Consider the following 20,412-nt stretch of genomic DNA (forward strand, 5'->3'; position numbering starts at 1 on the left):
TGTGAAATGAGTGCACAGAACGTTTACAGTTTGAAGAGCACTACTCCAGTCTCTGCATCCAAGTTAGTCTTCGGATCCTCCTCAGGGATGTTTCCCAGACCGTCGCAAATAGCCCATTGTGCAGCACAAGTGCGACGTAAATGAACAAATCAATCAATCCAAGTTAGTCCTTTTTTATTTAAGCACTTGTGTACCATTCGCTTGTAAACGTTAAAATTTTTCATAATTTTGGAGCACGAACAAACTTTTAAAACAGTTTCTATCTAGCAAGTACCACATATTCCAACATCGAGCTAGGGCTGACCATTTGTTATGACGGGTAAATTGGTACAATGGTTAATGGAAGCATGGTTCGTCTTCTATGATTTGAGCTGAGACTTGGCACAATCTATATTCTATAGATTGGGAATCCCCAAAGGAAAGATAGTTGAGAATGCTGCACGTTCTCCCATCCATCTCAGTTGTTCGAATTATTTTAATGTAATATCCAGTTGGTTGTAGAGCAAAGACAAATACACACGTGATTCGGTGGTTGGGAGATGGGGTGCAGAGACAGTGGGTTCGAGCTGAATTGTGGTAATATATTCAACGTACGCACCTGCATAATCTTTGGATTAGAAGTATTGCTTTATTGAAATTACATACATTTGCTGGCTTGTTTGCTTAATTTAGGCTTATAAACCTTTGTCAGATAGAAGGACAGATAGAACAATTTAAGTATTTTATTGAAGTCGCAGTATAGCTGCACAATGAGCTATTGGCGACGGCCTGGGAAACATCCCTGAGAATGTTTCGAAGACATGCCATCGCAATTTTGATCCTCTGGAGAGGGAATGGCTCTCCTGCTTTAGTAGCCCCATGACCTGCATGTGAAGTCGAGCACTTTACAGTAGAGCAATTTAACGAGGACAGATACCATGCACCCTCGGTGCAAAGTGGTCACCCACCCGCTTACTGACCGCAACTAGTGATGCTTGACTTGGTGTTCTTCTGAGAACCGTGTCTTTACGATCAGTTCATTGCGGGACAGAAGAATTCAGAAAAGGACATAACAAGGGTTACATCCAGGGTTAAAGCGGGATTCGAACCCGCCAACTCCATGCTTCACACAGCATTTGGCGGGTGATACCGCTCAGCCAGGAACGCCCCATCAGAAGAAAGGAGTCAATCACCGTACTTATTACGCGGTGATCGACTCACTTAGTCGATCACCGCAAGTTTATTAATGTAGTTGTACTGTGACGACAGCTCATCCCTAAAAAGCAAATACCACACAAGGTCAAAGTAATTATTTATTATGGGTTTTTCGTGCATTTAAATGGAGGTATTAAATGTGTATACTGAAATTTGTCTTGCTTTAATAAAACGACTTTATGCTTTTCGGAACCTCCTTGGGAGAGCGGATTCGCTCATCAAGCGCTCTGTGGCGTGGAGATTGCGGATTCGTATACCACCATGACTATAAATACATCTTCGTGGAGTCCTCTAACTTCTGTTATTTCTTTTTCAACTTGACAACGGCCTATAAGCTGCATTTTATAATGAGCACACAAGCCTGCATGCTCATGAGTAAAAATTAATAAATAAATTATGCTTTTTACTTGTAATTGTTTAAGATCTTCTTTACAAAAGTACTTACAGTAGGTAAAGTAAACAATTTAAAAAGTACTTACTATGGCTTTTTATGTCATTGTATAGATTCTTAAATCAATATTTCATGAGAAAGATAAAAATGCCTAATATATTCGAAGCTGGGACTTAGGAGGATATTGTAAATGCTATAGGAAAAGCTATACAAACCTAAGGAATTTTTTAATTTCTTTTAGATCCCAAAAATATTTTCTAAATCTGAACTTACTTTTTGCACCAAGTTCCTCAATTGTTTGCTTCAAGGACTTCAGATTTTTACGTTCCAGAACTTTTATATACATGATTCCAAAAAGATTCAGAGTTTTCTATGTACAGTACGAAAAAAGGAAGGGAAAAAGCGAAACACGCAAAAAAAAAATTTTTTTTTCAAGTAACAGGACTCAATCTTAATGATTCGAGAGAATGACTTCAAATTCGCCAACGAATTAGTGCAGACAATATTTTAAGTTACGAAATCAGATACAAAAGACTTACTTTCTCTAGTTAAAAATTTCTTTTTTTTTCTCTACTGATTATGATTCCCAAAATGTAGGGGGTAGCCGCAAACTGGGGAATATAGTCCCAATAGTTTGATCAGGAGAGCGATCTTAAGTTTGGACGCTTTAATGTTAATTTTACTTTTTCCGTATTTCTTCATATCTTGAAACTTTTTTAAGTGAATTTAACAGTTTTGAATACAATTATAAAAGTCAATCTTACAAAAAGATAATTTCTCACAAAAGAAAGTTTCAATAATTATTTATTATTTCTTATTATTTTATTTTTAAATAATTGAAAAATTTATAAAGTTCAAAGTTTGCAAACTTTTACAAAATTTTAAATTTTAATGTAGTTTTATATCGAAAAATACTAAATTTGATCAAAATAAAGAACTATTCGATCTATTTCGCTTAAATTTTGTATTTTGTTATACAAAACTAGATCCTTCAAAATGATGTAAAAATTTGTGGACCTAAAAATTCAATTTTCGTTCAACTACTATTAAATGAAATAAAAAAGGAGCGATAAATAGTTACTAAAGATTATTCCTTGCATTGAATTAGCTACGGAAAAACGAATTTTATAATTGTCTGTAAAACTTTTTTGGCTCCTTTAAGAAATTTTTGTGATATCGCGAAATACGCAAAAAGTAAAATTAACGTCAAAGGGTCCAAACTTAAGACCGTTCTTTTTACCAAACTATTAAGATCTAATTTTCGAGATTGCGGCTGCTCCTGAAATTTTGTGGATCAAGTCAAAATAATCAATCAAAAAAAAAGGTATATTTATTGAGAGAAAGAACTGGGGCCTGAAATTTTTGGTGTCTGACTTTATGACTTAAAATATCGTCTGCACTGACTAATTAGCATATTTCAGGTCTGCTTTCGAACTATTATGATTGCGTCCTATAGCGTAAAAATCAGGTCTCTATCAAAAATTATTCAGGGTGTCTTTCTCACTCGCTATGCAATGTGTAATTCAAAAAAGCTAGCACTTTTAATAATTTATGATCGTATTTCCACATATACTAAGGCTCAATTCTAATGGTGGAAAGACCTACCCTTTAATATGCTATACGCTTTGTAAATATAATAGGCATTTCAATGTTACGCGATATCTCCATTTTATACAATTTATCCCTCCCTTTACCATGGTTTTAACAAATCTTGCTTTTTACCCACACGCAGTACGTTTCAGTTAGAAATTGGGTTATACTTCCCTAGGGATAAGGATTCGGTTTTAAAAATTGTATCTTAAAATAATATTTGGACAGATTATAGTTACAAAATCAGACACAAAAACGTACTTTTTCTGAATAAACTTTCTTTTTATAAAATAAATTAGAATTCTTGACCCACAAAATATAGGATGGGATAGTCACAAACTTGAAAATATGATCCCAATACTTTAGGCAAGAAGGTGGTTGAAAGCTTGGGCCCCTTATTCTAAATTTAATTTTTTTTGTGTCCGCAATCCGAAGTTTTATTTCNCCCCCCCCCCCCCATATTTTGTGATCAAGAATTCATATCCGTTAAAAAAGGAATTTTTATTTATAAAAATATTACTTTTGTGTCTCATTTTGCAACTTAAAATACTTACAAAATTTTAATTTGTATATTGAAAGTTAAGCCCTCGAAACATTAAAGTCGCCTTTTAAAATTAGAATATCGGATCATTAGATCAAAATTTATTAAATGTGTACTATTTTTCATACTACAGAACGTTTAGCCACAATTACTTTATCACAATATTTTACCTCTTAAGAATTGCTGGACACCTTTTTATCTTTGTAATCCTAAAATCTTCACTGTGACAGGCAAAAACTACTTTTTGTCCCTCTCTTCCAAAGGCCGCGAGCGGTACCGGGTCGCTAATTTACAATCTAGCGACTTTTAACGACTCGTTCTCTTGCTTAAAGAGTTTTCTTTTGGTTGTAGCTGCTATCAATTATGATACAAGATTTATTTCTTTTAAACTTTATAATCTAAAATAGAAATAAAGTCAAGAAAAAAAATCGAAATAAAGTCAAGGTTTTTTTAAACTTATGTAGGAAAATTCCAAACAGAAGAGCGAGTCGTTAAACGCCATCTGGAATCTAAAATCGCTAACGGGCCACTCATGTAATACTAAATTATTTCCATTTTATTTACTGTGCTGTAATACTGCGTTGTGTGGTTAACTGGGAGCTGATAAACGTCATCTAAAGCCGCTCCAATACCGTGCATAGAAGTTTATTTTGTTGTTCAAATGCAAATAAATCTAAAGTTTAAATGAAAATAAATTAAAATTATTAAAAAAAAAACGTCTACAATATTAACAATCTACATCCACTCACGCTACACCGCAACCCTCAGCAGGTTGCGGTAAAATTGTCTAACTATAACCGGTCCTTGACGGAAAAAAAGATTGGGAAGCTTTGTTTTAAACTCTCTCAAACAATCGTTAAAGTCTAAGGACAGAGTCACGCTCACATTAGAAAAGCAGTATTTTCACTTATTACTTAAATCCCTGACCTGCTTAGCACAGCATGCAAAGTAAAAATTAAATAAAAAAATAAACACCTAATTGAAATTTTTTTAATGAATGGATTTCCACGCACTAAGATTTCATCTTCATTTTTCGTAGGTTGGATCTCAAAACGTACAAATTAATTAATGCAGTCAATATTTTTAGTAAACTTTCAAATACAAAAACTCACTTTAACACGTTGACTGCCACGTCACCCATATTCGGGTGACATCAAAGTTTCTGATCCAGCGGTGTCACCCATATTCGAGTACCAGGAAAGTTTCTGATCGGGACGCGTCACCCATATGGGGGTGACGCTTATTCAACTACTTGCGAAGGATATTCGGATGCATTTGAAAAGATATTTCACAAGAAGTAACAAAACTATTGAATTGTTATAAAATTAATGCAACAATTATTTATTAAGAAAATTATTGTGAGCCTCGTGAAAGCTTTCTTGTTCACTGCTATTTGACTCTCTAAGAAATAAGTTTTCCATATTTTCTTTTCAAAATTTCAGCACATTAGGGTAAAGATTTTGAGTTATACTCCTCTTTACACGGCAAAGATCATGCAAAGTGGTGAGATGAGAAACAGATGCGAAGTAACGGACACAAATGAACAGACATGATACCATGGAAACAAACGGCGGTGTGTGTACTCAGCAGAATATGCTTCATACAGCAGTACTCATGGTCTGAAGGAGATTTCACTGTAAACACGTGCTGCAGTCAACATGTTAAATAAAGTTTTTTTGATGCAATATGATCCTCAATGGAAGGGAGCTAGCCATCTGCAAAATACTGTTCCAAAACTTTAGATATAAGAATAGTCGGAGGTATGAGCCTCTTAATGTAAACTTTAATTCTACTTACGAAAATATAGCAGTATATCGCCTAAGAATGATTTTTTCTGTCTATTTAAAGCATTATTGGAATATTCTGATTATGCCAAATACTTAGCCAAACTAAAATAACGGCTCCTAAAAAAGTATCGAACCACTGCAATAATGTGTTCCAGCTCCCCTAGAGCATATAATGCCTAATACAAATTTTAAATGAATCAAAATATCTGATATATGGTCTCGGAATATAAAAAGGTACGAGTCACAATATTAAAAAGTCTGTGTGCATAAATGCGTTTTATTAAAAATTCAGCAAATAGAAGCGCAGCTCTTGTGAATTCAATATTTTAACGTTTCGAAATTTTAGTGTTTAAGAGGGTAACTTTTGTAAAATTCTATAATCGTTTTCCATCTTTTTGATCAAATATTGTTGAATTCCAACAGTTCCTATTGAGTTCCCATGAAATATTAAATTTATTTGTGAAAAGACTTAACTTTTTTGGTCAAAAGTCCATTTTAACATTTTTGTTTAAACACATAAAAATAAAATATTATTATACGCACTTCATTTTCGGTTTTTGTAATAAAATGCAACTTTCAAAATTGCAGCTATGGAAAAAATGTAAACTCATTTCATGAAATTTTCATCTTATTAGTTCGCTTAAAAAACTAAGAATAAGGCAAAATTGCACAATTAGGTAAAAAATTTATTTATTTATGAAATATGAGACTTATTTATTCATACCACTTTGGTTTAAGAATCCAAGATAAAAATAATATAAAATAATTTTATTACTTATAACAATCAGATTAAAATATTGACTCTAAGTACAAAATATAAAAAATAAGTTTTTTTCCATTTCTATCACAGAAAAACTGTTCAATATCTTCTGAATGTTTGTTCTACAACGTATGATAAGAATTGTTAATTATCACTTTAATTATTACATATACAAAAGTACTGATGTGTTTATACAACTATTAAGAATAATTGAAAGCTACCAAATCTTTGTATAAAAATATACATTTTGTATATCGTTAACTAGTTCAGCCAAACTTTTAAAATGCACCAATCAATAAGAAAAATGATCAAATACTTATGAAAATCAATGCTTTATCAAAGTTATGCGAATAATGCCTCTAAAAACATGGTTAACAATATCTCTAAAATATTTTCTCTCGCAAAAATTGAAAGAAACATAAATTTTGCGTAAAAATTTTCTTTTTAAGTTTTTATAATCTAAACATTATTTTGAAATTATTGCCCTTCGTATAAATTTCTACAATCCTTGTCAATAATGAAGTCAAACAATGTTACACTTACGTTGATTAAATTTGAATTACAAAATAAAATATAAAAATTTTAAAAAATGATAAATCATTATCGTAATCTATAGCAATGAAAGCAGATTAAAAGCATAAAAACCAGTTTTATCATCTAATGAAACAAAATTGGTCAAATCAGACAACAACAAAAATATTAGATACTTTTATAAGTTTCATAAAACAACCAAAATGATTTCACTAAATTCAATCCAACAATCATTGATATAGACCACGATGATAATCCGTCAAATTTTAATAACTTTTTTTGAGACCACTGGTTATTGTTTTAATAATTTTATGAGACTATAAAAGATAGAAGTGATTACCGATCACCTTTATGGAACGCCTAATCGAAAGATAAATAGCAAATATAGTGCTTAACAAAATTTAAACCTCAAACTTTATCAAAAAACTTTTATAGACAAAACCAGAAGATCTCGTTAAGTAGGTCAATTATTTCAATACAGGTATTTTAATGAATTATGTACACGATCATTAAACACATAAAAAAGAAAATTGCAATAATAGATGAATATATACGTATAGTTCTCATTAGTATATATGCTCCTCTCATATTTAAATTTTCATAACTCTTGAAAAGTACAATATCAGAAGAAAAAACTATTTTAAAGACATTTTGTTTTTGTATCGATCTGTACATTTAATGAGTTCATGATTATAATAGTACTAATTCATGACAGTTATGAAAATACTGTACAGATTTGAGCTATAAAAATTACTAGAGTTTGCCTAAACTGAGGAATAACTGTATGATCTTCGTGTAACAGATGAAGTCATCAATGGTTCTCGTTCACATTCATCTCTTTCAGCATTTCTTTTTTTTATATTTGAATAAACAACGTATGTAACGAGAATTACCATCTAAAAAAGAGCAAAACATTTTAATATTGAATATTTTGAGTAAAAAAAAACGTTTTTAGCATTGTTTAAGATAATTCACCTTAAATATTTAATTGCCTTTAATAAGCTAAAAATTCCTTTAAAACCATTTGATTTCTGTAAGCTAAATATTCTTTCTTCAATAATTAATTTATTTCTAAACACTTGCCCTTTAAATATTAAGGGAATTATTCAAGCTTAACATTATCTCAAGTACTTAATTTGTTTCAGAGAGCTGAATCAATTAAAATTTTTTATCAAAACTTCATATTAACTAAAATTTAATAATTTGATGAATGCATAGTAATAAAATATATGTAAAATTTTTTAATATCTTTTGAACAAATAGTTCTTAATGTATATTTTGTTACATTGAAAGTCTGTAATAATTTAAAATTTTCTTTTCAAATATGATTAACTCCCTCAGTTTTCAACAATTTTTAGGTTGTTGATTTTTTATAGTTTCTAACAAAACAAATAATAAACTTGAAATTGTAAGCCGAAAGGAGAGAAGTTAGAGTGTCCGAGAGCGAAAACATTTAAATTTTATTTAAGGTATACCATACAACAATACATGCTTCTTATTTATTAGTTTTTGTTAATAAAGAAAAAACATGCCAGCGTTTAATTGTTCTTGTATTAAACTTTTAACTTGAAATTTCTCAACATTCTTTTAACATTTAGAAGGTCAAAATATTCCACAATTTCAATTTAATCCAATTTTTATATTTTAAACACGAAAAAGTTCCTCGTGAAGGGATTTGTTAGACAAAATTTTTATTATTAGTGTATATTCAAAGCGGAAAAAATTATGTTTTATCAAAATGTTCTTAATTATCTTAGATTTGTCCTTAAAAATTATAATTAAAAAATAAATTTTTGAAACAAGCATTTACATGATAAACATTTTAAAAAACAGTATTTTTCAGTGTTTATGAAAAGTTTGTGAAATACTGAAATATTTTGAAATATTAAATTTACTGAATATTTAAATTACTGAAATATTTTGTGCACTTTTGTGTACAATATTTACCAACCATCATTTATTATTACTTATTAATATTCATTATTATTTTGAATATATATATTATCGGTCAAAATAATTTTCTTCGCATAAATTGTTTCATAAATAAAAAAATAGTATAATTTCCCAGCTAAGATTACCTTTTATAGCTTTATGAATGTGCATTCCATAATTTACTTAATTTTACATAATAATTTCCCTAAGTTGGGCGAAAATACAATGAATTTATGTCAAAGCTATTGCATAAAGAAGTAAGACCTGATCACCCGTAAAAATATAAAAAATAAATAATTTCTTTCTTGCATTCAAGTTTCACAAATTCTTTGAAATATTAATTAGCATATGTAAAATTAATTTGTTAAGTGCAAATACTTTATTTTAGTCTGGAATTCACCCATAAAAACAAAAAATTTATACTTACGAAAAATATTTCTAATGAAAGTATTACAACAGTTCCCATTCTATATCCTGTGGTATCTAATAGGAAACCTCCCAGAGATGGGCCTATGAATGCTCTACATAATGAAAGATTCATGATGAATTAAAAAACAGAATAAATATATATAAATAAAAATAAAACGCTGGTTGTAAATAATATATCAACTATTAAATTATATCAACTCAGAAAGATCTCTACATGCAACGTGAAGAATTTAATATCGAGTTTCTCAAAGAAAAAGATATGTGGGATTTGCTGCGTTTTGATTAGGAAACCAGCTTACATATTCTAACCTTTATTTCAAAAAGTTAAAGTTTGTCAATAGATGGTGCTGCAAATCTGAAAAACAATATCTAAAACAATGTGTAATACTGCATGTCAAACCATTATAATACGATATTTGCTCAACACTGTTACTTTTTTACCCAGGCCACACCATGCTGAAACTGAAATTAAAGGTTAGTTTGGTAGCAGACAAGCATCACTAGATAAAGTTCAATCATAAGTTTGAATTTAAATTTTTCTTTCTTATAAAATTCATAATTAATCATTACTCTTCTTATATTTTTACTATGCTAAGTGTACCTTTTTTTTAACAAGATTATATTACTGCAAACGATTTTCTAGAGGAACATTTCATATCGTACTATAAACATTTATATGAGATTAGGTTTACCATGAGTATATTAATTTAAACCTTAATCAACATCGATATTATTCGATTCAATAATCAATGAAACTAGCGAAAATATCATTAAATCGTGAGAAGGAAAACAGCATATTTATATTATTGAAACAAACGTAAGACAAAAAAATTTTAATATTCATTTTACTGATTTTTAAATTTTTTTAATTTCAACTAAAATGTAGAATGCCACACTTCTTGTTATCTCCTCCTTCTCTCACTAAGCCACAATATCATGTAGCCTAAGTATGACATCATTCATGGACAGTCTCATAATTATTACAATCGTCAATGAAATGTAAAAACAAAGTAATTACCCTGTTGAACAAGCTGTTGAAAATAGTGCAGAAACCATTCCATAGGTAGCAAGGTTATCAGGAAATCCTCTATGTCTGAAATAATTATTACAAAATTAAAGTTAGTATAATTCCTTTTGAAGCTGTTTTTTAGATATCTAGCGTCATAAATATATTATATCATAACCCTTTTAATGAATAACAAGTTATTTCTATAACTGTAGCGAGTTTGTGACAGTTTTTCTTTACTCTTAATTTAAAATCAACCCATATCTTGCCAGTGCCTTCTATACTGATAATAAAAATGGACTAAACTTTCAATATATTGAAAGTCTAAGGTACGATATAAAACAAAAAGCGTTTTCACTTAATTATTTACAATGATAAAAATATTTAAAAAAAATACTAATAAAATTATTTTTCATCCTCATGAAAAAGTATTACCGAATTTACGATTTTATATAATATCTAATCTAAAAAAACTTTGAAGCATTCTCTTTAATATTGTACACTTAAGTTTTCGAAAACTAAGAAATTCACATTTCATAACTGATTATTGAGATTACAATTCTTAGACGCAGATAAAGAAATTCTTGAATGATAAAAATAAGAATAGCTTCTGGGAAACAATTTAAAATTTTTTAAAAGTAATTTTTAAAATATACGTGTGAACATAGAATTTAAATGTTACAAATACGTTTTGAATTATAATTAGGATACAAAAATTTTTCTTCCTTTGCTTTTTATCCATAAATTGGTTTTGTAAACTCGTAAAAAATAAATTAGGTGAATATAAATTACGATGTTTAAGTTTTAAGTCACGTGAAGTTGAATCGTGATATGTAATTTTTAAATGTATGTGTAAATGTATTTTTAAATGTAAAATTAAACATTTTGAGTGTATACGAATAGCAATGCATAATTTTTATATCATGCAAATACGAAAATCGATTACTGATATTAAAATCGGGTGAATATGAATTTCGATATTGGTAAGGTAATTTTGTTAACGAAGAACTCTAAATTTTCAAAATCAACAATTTCGATTTTTCGCATTTTTATTTTACTTCGTTTTATTTCTTAGCAATAAGTCTGCTATAAGCTTGAAAGCAAAGTCCATTTTTTTAAATTTTATTAAATGTGTCCTTGATATAAAATGTAAACAAAAATTCGGTTAAGTAATTTGATTGTTAGCTTTTCATGTAGCAGGATCGCAATCTCTATAAAATTCATACAGAATGCTTTCCTTGCATAAAATGTCTTTCTTTTCCGATTAACTGCGTAGATAACTTTTTTGCTCCCTTTGTTATGCCCCACATTTCAGTAGTAGATGCCGTCATAATAAAATCTCTAAAAATATTTATGAGTGACGTTTTAACACTATCTCTCACACAGCTCAATGCTTCTCATTCATGACATAGAACCTAAAACGTGTTTGGGATGCTTCAGATATTGTTAAAAGATTTAAATATCGTTATTCAGGAATATTTCAAGAGTTATTGCAAAAAGTTGACATTTTCATGTCTTCGGGAATAAAAACTTTTCGGGGAATGCTTCGAATAACTAACTTTACTTTGAATAAATAAATAAATTTATCAACTAATATTATTTAACTCATCTGGATCATAGTTGCAACACTTCGTGCAAGTGTTGCAAATATGTTCCTCTGCCGTAGAGCTCTTGACATAGCAGCCGGATGCGCCTATGTAACGGTGATATATAATCTAGCTAAGCAGACCATACTCTATTACAAATAAGTTTATAACAAAAAGGAAAAAAATGGATTGACAGAAGGAAGATGACCTTGAAGCCGTGGAGGTCTAGACACTTACACATTTTATTTTTATACCATTAAAGAAAAATATAATGCAGAGAAAGGCGAATAGCCGGTATCAAATATATTGCACCAAACAATTTTGCGACTGCTTTTTGGAAATACTTATTTGCATCAGTTTACGTGGCTAATAGGATTAGTAGCTTTGGTCATAAATTTATTTCAAAATAATTATATTCAATATGAGCTAAAACTTATACTAAATATTCTAAAAATGCAGACTGATTTCTGTCAAACTAATTTTTTTTAAATAGTGAAACTAACTTATTTATTTTTGATTTTTCTTACTTCTTTTCTTTATTTGTATGACAAAATTAGAAACAAATTTAAGCCAATAAAAACTAATATCTTGAAAGGTGGCTGGAAAAATAAATCTCTAATCGAAAAATATTAAAAATGTTATTCAAATCAATTCCTGAAAAGTCACATTTTTCAGCTCTTTATAAACTAGTAAAGTTCTTATTAATTTTAAAGCAGTTATGCTATTCGTATACAATCTAACCATTTTTACGATGATTGATATAAAAAAATGTAACATGTAATATTTAACAAGCAAGTTTACTTCCAGTGCTAATGCTTGCTTGCTTGCTTTCGTATGTCTGTTTAGGCAGAGGGGTGCGATTGTTCTTGTTTTCCAATAGTGCCATCTATAGCCAAGAATTCGACTTCTGCCACACCATACGTCACATCAGTTGTATAGGGCGAACCCATTCATACATCCATTCACTCATCAACAGATCGCAATTTTGACCTGAATCAGAGCACGATCGATCTCCAATCCAGTACCCCCAAAGGCATTAATCTGTTATGGGAACATGGAGGACTTTGCGACTCGACAGATTTAACGTGCATCAGTCACCATTTACTACACGGGCAGTCTTCGGCCGGCGGCGTTCGAATCCACGAACTCTCGGACATGGGCCCAGTGCCCTACCGACCAGGCTATCCCGGCCCTTCCAGTGCTAATAAAAATTATATTAATCTTTAAATATAATCTTTAACCATATACTTACATCACATTTTTAAGAGCTCCTATAAATGATGATACTAATTTCGCTGACAGCCCCAAACCCACAACTACAAGGCTTCCAATTACAGTCCACAAGGTTCTAAAAAAACAATTGAAAATCATAAATCATAACTATAACGCAAATATTAATCCCTTTAAAATATATCACTTTATATTAACGGACAAATTTATATAAACAAGGTGAATATAAATCTTTAAAAAATAATTCGGATTGTATCAATCATAAATTTGCGCAAAATTAATCAAAACTCTTCTTTTTTTTTGTATTTGCATTTTTTTGAATTTCACATTTATTTCGAATTTGAGCCATGTGTTTTTACTTTTTTATGTAATGAAAAAAAAAACCAAACAACAGCGTCAAAATTTATAAATATTCATAACTTAGAGGGAAATATGTTACTTTTTGAAAAGCCGCTTGATTTTTCCCAGAAAATTGAATATCTGATACAATTGGAATCTAGAATCTGTTAAGACATTCATTTTGTTTTTCATATTGTTATGCAGTTTGATTGCAAAATGAGAAACTCATTAGGAAGAACTCCTTTTTTCGTAGCCTTTCGAAACTGACTATTAGCCATTTTGGTGGCTTGTTCTAAGAGTTCAACTACATAAATCCCCTATTTTTCGCCTTCAATGATATAAGGTTTCTCGTGATAGAAGTATAATTAGCCTTTCAGGTTATTGAGAAATAACTTGGACCGAGTTCAAAACGAAATATGTTTATTTGCCATTTTTATTACATTTAGACATTAGACATTAGTCTAGACATTTTTTTGTATTAAATATCAATCCAAGAAAATATTTATCACCTTGTATTTAAATAGTAATAATTAAACACGCATCTGTTTTATGCATACTAAGATAAAAAAAATAATAAATTCCACTTACACGCACTTAATGAATAAGCTTTTAAATCATTTTAAAAAGAATATAAATATTTTTTAATGATTATGCTTTGAAGCAACTAGGATATGTATTGAGTTATAGCTTGCATAAGAGATACTTTATTTGCGAATAGTTTTCATATCTAGTAAGAGCGGTACGTACAGTGCGCGAAATGCAAAACGGGCCAGCCTGAATAACTTTTGATCTAATGATCGGATCTTCGCATTCTAGTACTCAATCTTAAAGGGTTAAGGAGGTGACCTCAAATATGCTGATTAATTAGTGTAGACGGTAGACGATACAGACAATATTAAATCAGACGCAAAAACGTACTTTCTCTGAACTAACGAACCTTTTTTCCGATGGATTTGGAGTTTCGACTTCCAAAATATAGGGGGTAGCCACAATCAAGGGAAATATGGTCCCAATAATTTGATCGGGAGAGCTGTTCAGAATTTCGACTTTTTATTCTTAATTTAAATTTTTGCGTATTTTGCCATAACTCGAGAACTTTTTAAGCGAATCGAAGTGTTTTTGCACACAACTATAAAATTCGTTTATCCAAAGATAATTCCTTACAAAATATAACTATTAGTAAATATTTATTATTTTTATTACTTTATTTAATGATAGTTAAGAAAATCCTGAATTGTGAGGTACAATTCGTTGCATTTTGAATGGTAAAATATAAAATGTGAACGAAATTGTTCGAATTTCTTTCGGAGAAATCAAATTTTTAAAAAGTAATTTTGAAAATTTGATTTTTCAGGAACCATTCGACCGATTTGTCCAATTTTTACATTTTATCATTAAAAATTGCATTCCCTAAATTTATGAGAAAACTTTATACCTTAAAATTTTTCAAATATTAATAAAACAAAATAAAAAATAATTACATAAATTTATATTTTTCAAGGAATTATCTTCGGATAAACGAATTTTATAATTGTGTGCAAATATTTTTCAATTCGCTTAAAAATTCGAATTATGGCGAAATAAGCAAAAATTTAAATTACGAATAAAGGGTCGTAACTTCGAAACACTCTCCTGATCAAACTATTGGGACCATATTTCCCTTGATTGTGACGACCCCCTAAAGTTTAAAGTCAAAATTCCGAATCCATAGAAAAAAAACTTTGTTCAGAGAAAGTACGTTTTTGAGTCTAATTTAATTTTGTCGATATCGTCTGCCGGCTGCACAAGTTATTGAGCATATTTGAGGTCACCCCCTTAACTCTTTAAGATAGAGTCCTAGAATGTGAAGATCCGATCATTAGATCAAAAGTTACTCCGGAAGGTCTGATTTTTTTTAATTTTTTTTTGCTCTTACTATACAAAACTTAATTGTGTTAGATTAAATACTCGGCATCAATAAAAGCAGGTAACATAATGAATTCAATGCGCCTATACTTAAAACGATACATTTAAAATAATTTACCTAAAAAAATAATGATAAATGATAAGTTAAAAAATTTACTTACGGCTTAAAAGGAATAAAAGGAACTGGACCAATAAACAAAATGCCAACAACACTCATGCAATATCCACCAATGCCAATTACTAGAGGGTTGACCTATTAAATACAATAAGTTTAATTACATTTTCCTTTGAATCGTAGTCCCGCAGTGGACTGATCGTTAAGACACGGTTCCCAGCAGATCACCGAAGTCAAGCATCACTGGCTGCGGTCAGTGTGCGGGTGGGTGACCACTTGGATCAGTCTGCGTAGGGACCGAGGGTGTGCGGTATTGGTCCTCGTTAAACTGTGCTACCGTAAAGTGCTCGACTTCGCGCGCAGGTCGTCGGGCTACCGAAGCGGGGGTGCCATCCCCTCCGCAGAGGATCAAAATTGTGAGGATTCGTGAGAAGCTCATCATCAGGGATGTTTCCCAGACCGTCGCCAATAGCCCATTGTGCAGCTCTAGTGCGACGTAAATTAACAACAACAACCTTTAAATCGTAAAGCCAACGCATAAAGTTTTTAAAATGTTAGAAAAAGTTCATATAATAGATACACATTGCATCAAAAATCTAAAAATACACGTGTGTGATGGTAGTTTTCATGGTTTTCCTCTCCATATAAGGCAAATACGGGTCAGTTCCATCAAAAAATCCTCCACGCAGGCAAATATCTTTCAATACTTGATCCAGGAATTTTCTTGTCTTCTGTATTGAGTTCAAAATTACAAGACTACGGAGTTGAACATTGGTAGTCGTTAATGCAAAATTGGGTCAACTGTTCAGCGACAGTAAAAAAATTAAATTTTCACGCCAACTTCATTTTGCTTTGCAACTATATCGTCACCTACGGCCTAAATTGCAGCAACCTCTGTATCAAATTGGGGTACTTTTTCTGGTATAAAACTTGGGGTTCCTACCCGAGATCCCAACACATCCATGACGCTTAAATTGAAGCGTCAAATTAGTATAAATTTATGATTGAATGCATGTTTCTCAAAATATTCTGCATACATATTTTTTCCAGTGCGTATTTCTCGAGATCTGACTACTTTCATACATTTGTCACCATGTGTATTGTACATCGCTATCTTTATAGCCTTTAATTTGTATATTTAACACATAAAATTTAATAAAACTTTCCGCGATGAGTTGATTTCCTCAAGAAGAAAACACTTTATTCATAATACAGGAATGCAACAAAGTTTTATCACTACCACAAAAAACGATACACCTTATTAAAACACTTTGGACTTTATTTTCAGTAAAACACACTCTTGTAACACGATTTAAATGACATTTGCAATTTTATTAATGTATATATTTACATTTTTATATTTTTTTATGATTTGTTTCATTTTTTGTTTTTATGCCACTTTTGAGATTTGATTATTTGTTTATTTTAAAGTACATTTTTATAATTTAAAGTTTGTTTTCTTTTAAATTTGGAATTTTTCCAATATTTTTGAATTTCATATTAAAATTCTGTTTATGTATATTAGAAAATCAGTGTCGGTATACGTATATTTTTTAATATATCTATAATTTTATTCTTTCAGCGCTTAGCATTTATAACCCTTTTATGAAAATTACAACTCGAATTCTCTTAGTATAAGAACTTTAATACTATTATTTGCAAGATAATAAATAATTGTATTATAGTTCTAATAATGTAAGAACTTTAATGTAATTATTTATTAGAACTTTAATGCAATAATTTTAAAGAACTTTAATATAATAAACTATTCTTTAATAAACTATTCTATACTTTAATATAATAAACTGACATAAGAACTTCACAATAATAAATCTAAGAGCTTTAACACAATCATTTGATATATGTATGTCTAGGAAAGAATTTTTTTAATAAGAAACTTTTTTAGTTAAGTTTTTCGGCATATTTAGGTCCTCAAAATAAAGTCTCTAGTAAAGATAATTAGTAGAATTTTTTTTTTTGAAGTTTGTTACGTTTTTCGAAAATTACATTTTATTTTCTGTATTGAAATATATGTTTTAAATATGAATAATCTAATGAAACTGGAATAAATAACTTTATTTGAAAATTTTCTAAATCTAATGGTCAGTAAATATTAAATGAAAAGGTAACTAAGAAAGTTAATGATTTAATATCCTTAAAGAAAGCAAAGCATTATTTTTGCTTTTAACAAAAAATAATAAACTTACCCCGATATCACAAATTTTCCCCCATATTGGTGTGGTTATGGCGTAAATTCCTCCAGTAATAACAAAAATAACACCTAATATAACTGGCGCTAGATTAAACTGAAAATAAATCACATTTTATTAAATAAGTTTTGAAACTATCAAAATAAAATAAATTTCGATGCAAAGCTTTAAAAATTCTCTAGAGAGAAACTATTATCGTTCTGAAAGACACATAGTATTGCTCAAAATACAAACCGAAACGTGAAACTATTTAAATTTATTTAATTCATGATAAAAGTTTTAGAGTGATTTAAAATTTCTGACTAGAACATAAACGATTGCAAAATTCTTCTAAGAATATCAACAAAATTTTTTTGTCCTAGAATTACATTTTATGGAATTACATTATAGGCTACATTATAGGAATTATACTAGATTTACTAGAATTATACTAGAATTACATTATAGGCCATTTATGGCATTAACTGAACTAATGTAACATCAAAAGAAATTATTTTAATTATTTTTAGAAGCTTCAAAATAAAATAATCGGCTAAAGTTTCAATCGGACAATTACTTTACTACCCATACATGACAGCAATAATAAGTAAGTTATACTTTACTCTGTAAAAGATATTTAAATCTAGTATTCTGATGCTTTCCCAAATATAACAGCGCAATCGTTTAAACATAAAATAATTAGGTAAAACAGTTAAAACCTAATATTTATCTATTCATAATTTTTTTTTTCAAACATTGCACAGTATTTTATTAAGTTTTCATAAAATATTATTGCAACAAAACGACTTTTTCATGTACATGATATAGCGATTAGTCCAAATAGCATGACGATCATGCCAATAGTTTTACCCATTAAGTTATTATTTAAGCTTACATGAAGTCCAGAAACTCAATCAAATATTAACCCTTTAATGGGTCATTTATTTCTACTAAAGGTAAATTAAAGTATTTTTGGAATTGAAATTGATATAAGAATAGTAATTGATAAGAAACAAAAACTCATTTAGTTTACTAAAAAAATCTAAATTTTAATGCCATTTTTTTGGTAGTAAGAATATTTACTACAGTCTATTAGAAGCTTATTGACTTTTATTTTTCGTTATTTATAAAATAAATTTTATAAATGCTACAAACTTATACTTTTATACGTTTCCTTAAGCTACATATTTTATTCAAAAGCACTTCAAGAAAGCTAAAGTTATTAACAAATAGAAACCTAAATTAAAAGTGGTTAAAAAGTTCACCACAGGCTTTAAAAATTGGTGGTAAGTATACTTACCACAGCCTTCAAAAGGGTTAGAAAAAAAAACTAAATTTTAATGCCATTTTTTTTTGGTAGTAAGTATTATTTACCACGTCCTATTGACTTTTATTTTTCGTTATTGACTTTTATTTTTCGTTATTTATAAAATAAATTTTATAAATGCTACAAACTTATACTTTTATACGTTTTCTTAAACTACCAATTTTATTCAAAAGCACTTCAAGAAAGCTTAAGTTATTAACAAATGGAAAATTAAATTGTAAGTGGTAAAAAAGTTCACCATGGGCTTTAAAAATTGGTGGTAAGTATACTTACCACGGCCTTCGAAGGGGTTAAAAAGTTAGAAAACTGGAAATGTTTTTTTACTAATGCTTAATTGGAAATGTATTTTTCATTAGTAGTTAATATTCAGTCTACAAAACATAAGTATCAATAGAATTCAAAATTAACTTAATTAACACCATTGTAACCAAATTTTAAATACTGTCGCTATTTATTATATTCTTCTGTTATAAGGAATGCAGAAACAATAAGAATTTATACTTGTCTTAGATGCGGTTCTAATGTTGCAGCGTTAAATCCAATGAATAATAATGAAGATATTATAGACAATGTGAAAGAGATGATTCCACCATCAAATAAGAAAGCCCACAGATTACGAGAACCTTCGTGTCGCTCTGTATCCTCTATAAATAAAAGATGCATATTTAAAAAATAAAATGTAGCAAAAATTATCCAATACAGAGTGCAATGTAATCACCCCCCTTCATATCAGTTTTGAAAATTCTTGCATGCAATTAACTCAGTATTTGTAATCAAATATAACAGCCATTTGTTTGTACGTGTAGTTTATTTTACAAAAATTCACAGTGTCTATTTTCACCTGTAATTTCCTCCTTTTACTCCGGAGGCTAGAAAAGACCCAAAATAAAAATTTATGTTGGTTATTTACTCAAACTTTCACATATCACCTTATCTTATAACACATATAAATGAAATTAAACGAACTACAAAAGCAATACTAAGATTGAATTAGTGAATGATAAAAACTAATAAAGCAGTGAATCTATGAGAAGTGAATCAAAAAGTCAATAAGCAACAAGGAAAAGCAAATAAAAACTTAAAAAGTCAATAAATCAGCGAATGAATAAATGAGCATAATAATTGAAGTCTATATCGGTTGCTCAACAGATCAAGAATTAGCACATTAGTAAATCAATGAAAGATCTAATGAACAAATGAATAAATCAATCCGTAAATGAGAGAATACCCGTAAGAGCAAATCAAGGAACAGCGATTCTTCGCCTTACTGACTTAATAACTCGTTAATTCCCAGGTTCATTGATTTGTAAAACCACTGATTTGTAGATTTCTTGATTTTTTGACTTCTTATTTTGCTGAATCGTTGATATTTCATTCAGGGATTCTCTTAATTGCTAACTGATTCACTATTTCATCGGTTCATTGACGAGCTAAATTTATTTATTTGCTCATTTATTGATCCGGTGATTTCTAATTCTCTAATTATTCGTTGATACACAAAATCATTAATGTGCTTATTTAGAAATGTACCCTTACCTTCATTCGCCTATTCATTGTTTT

The 20,412-nt window shown here is 29.5% G+C and overlaps 1 protein-coding gene across 4 annotated transcripts in view; it reads right to left on the bottom strand.

Annotated features, from left to right (window-relative positions):
- Positions 1-6,176: 6,176 nt before the first annotated feature.
- Positions 6,177-20,412, bottom strand: part of LOC107446660 (MFS-type transporter SLC18B1) — a 63,659-nt gene continuing 49,423 nt past the window's right edge. For all 4 annotated transcript variants that reach the window (XM_016061357.3, XM_043043949.2, XM_071187438.1 and 1 more), the window contains exons 8-14: positions 19,354-19,496; positions 17,544-17,642; positions 15,383-15,474; positions 13,000-13,095; positions 10,174-10,248; positions 9,154-9,247; positions 6,177-7,690 (exon numbers count right to left, since the gene is read on the bottom strand). In XM_016061357.3, the coding sequence (XP_015916843.1) occupies positions 7,559-7,690; positions 9,154-9,247; positions 10,174-10,248; positions 13,000-13,095; positions 15,383-15,474; positions 17,544-17,642; positions 19,354-19,496 (731 nt within the window). In that variant the 3' untranslated portion in view covers positions 6,177-7,558. The remainder of the gene's footprint in view (positions 7,691-9,153; positions 9,248-10,173; positions 10,249-12,999; positions 13,096-15,382; positions 15,475-17,543; positions 17,643-19,353; positions 19,497-20,412) is intronic.

The sequence above is a fragment of the Parasteatoda tepidariorum genome, chromosome X1, assembly GCF_043381705.1.
Source record: "Parasteatoda tepidariorum isolate YZ-2023 chromosome X1, CAS_Ptep_4.0, whole genome shotgun sequence".
Lineage (NCBI taxonomy): Eukaryota > Metazoa > Arthropoda > Arachnida > Araneae > Theridiidae > Parasteatoda > Parasteatoda tepidariorum.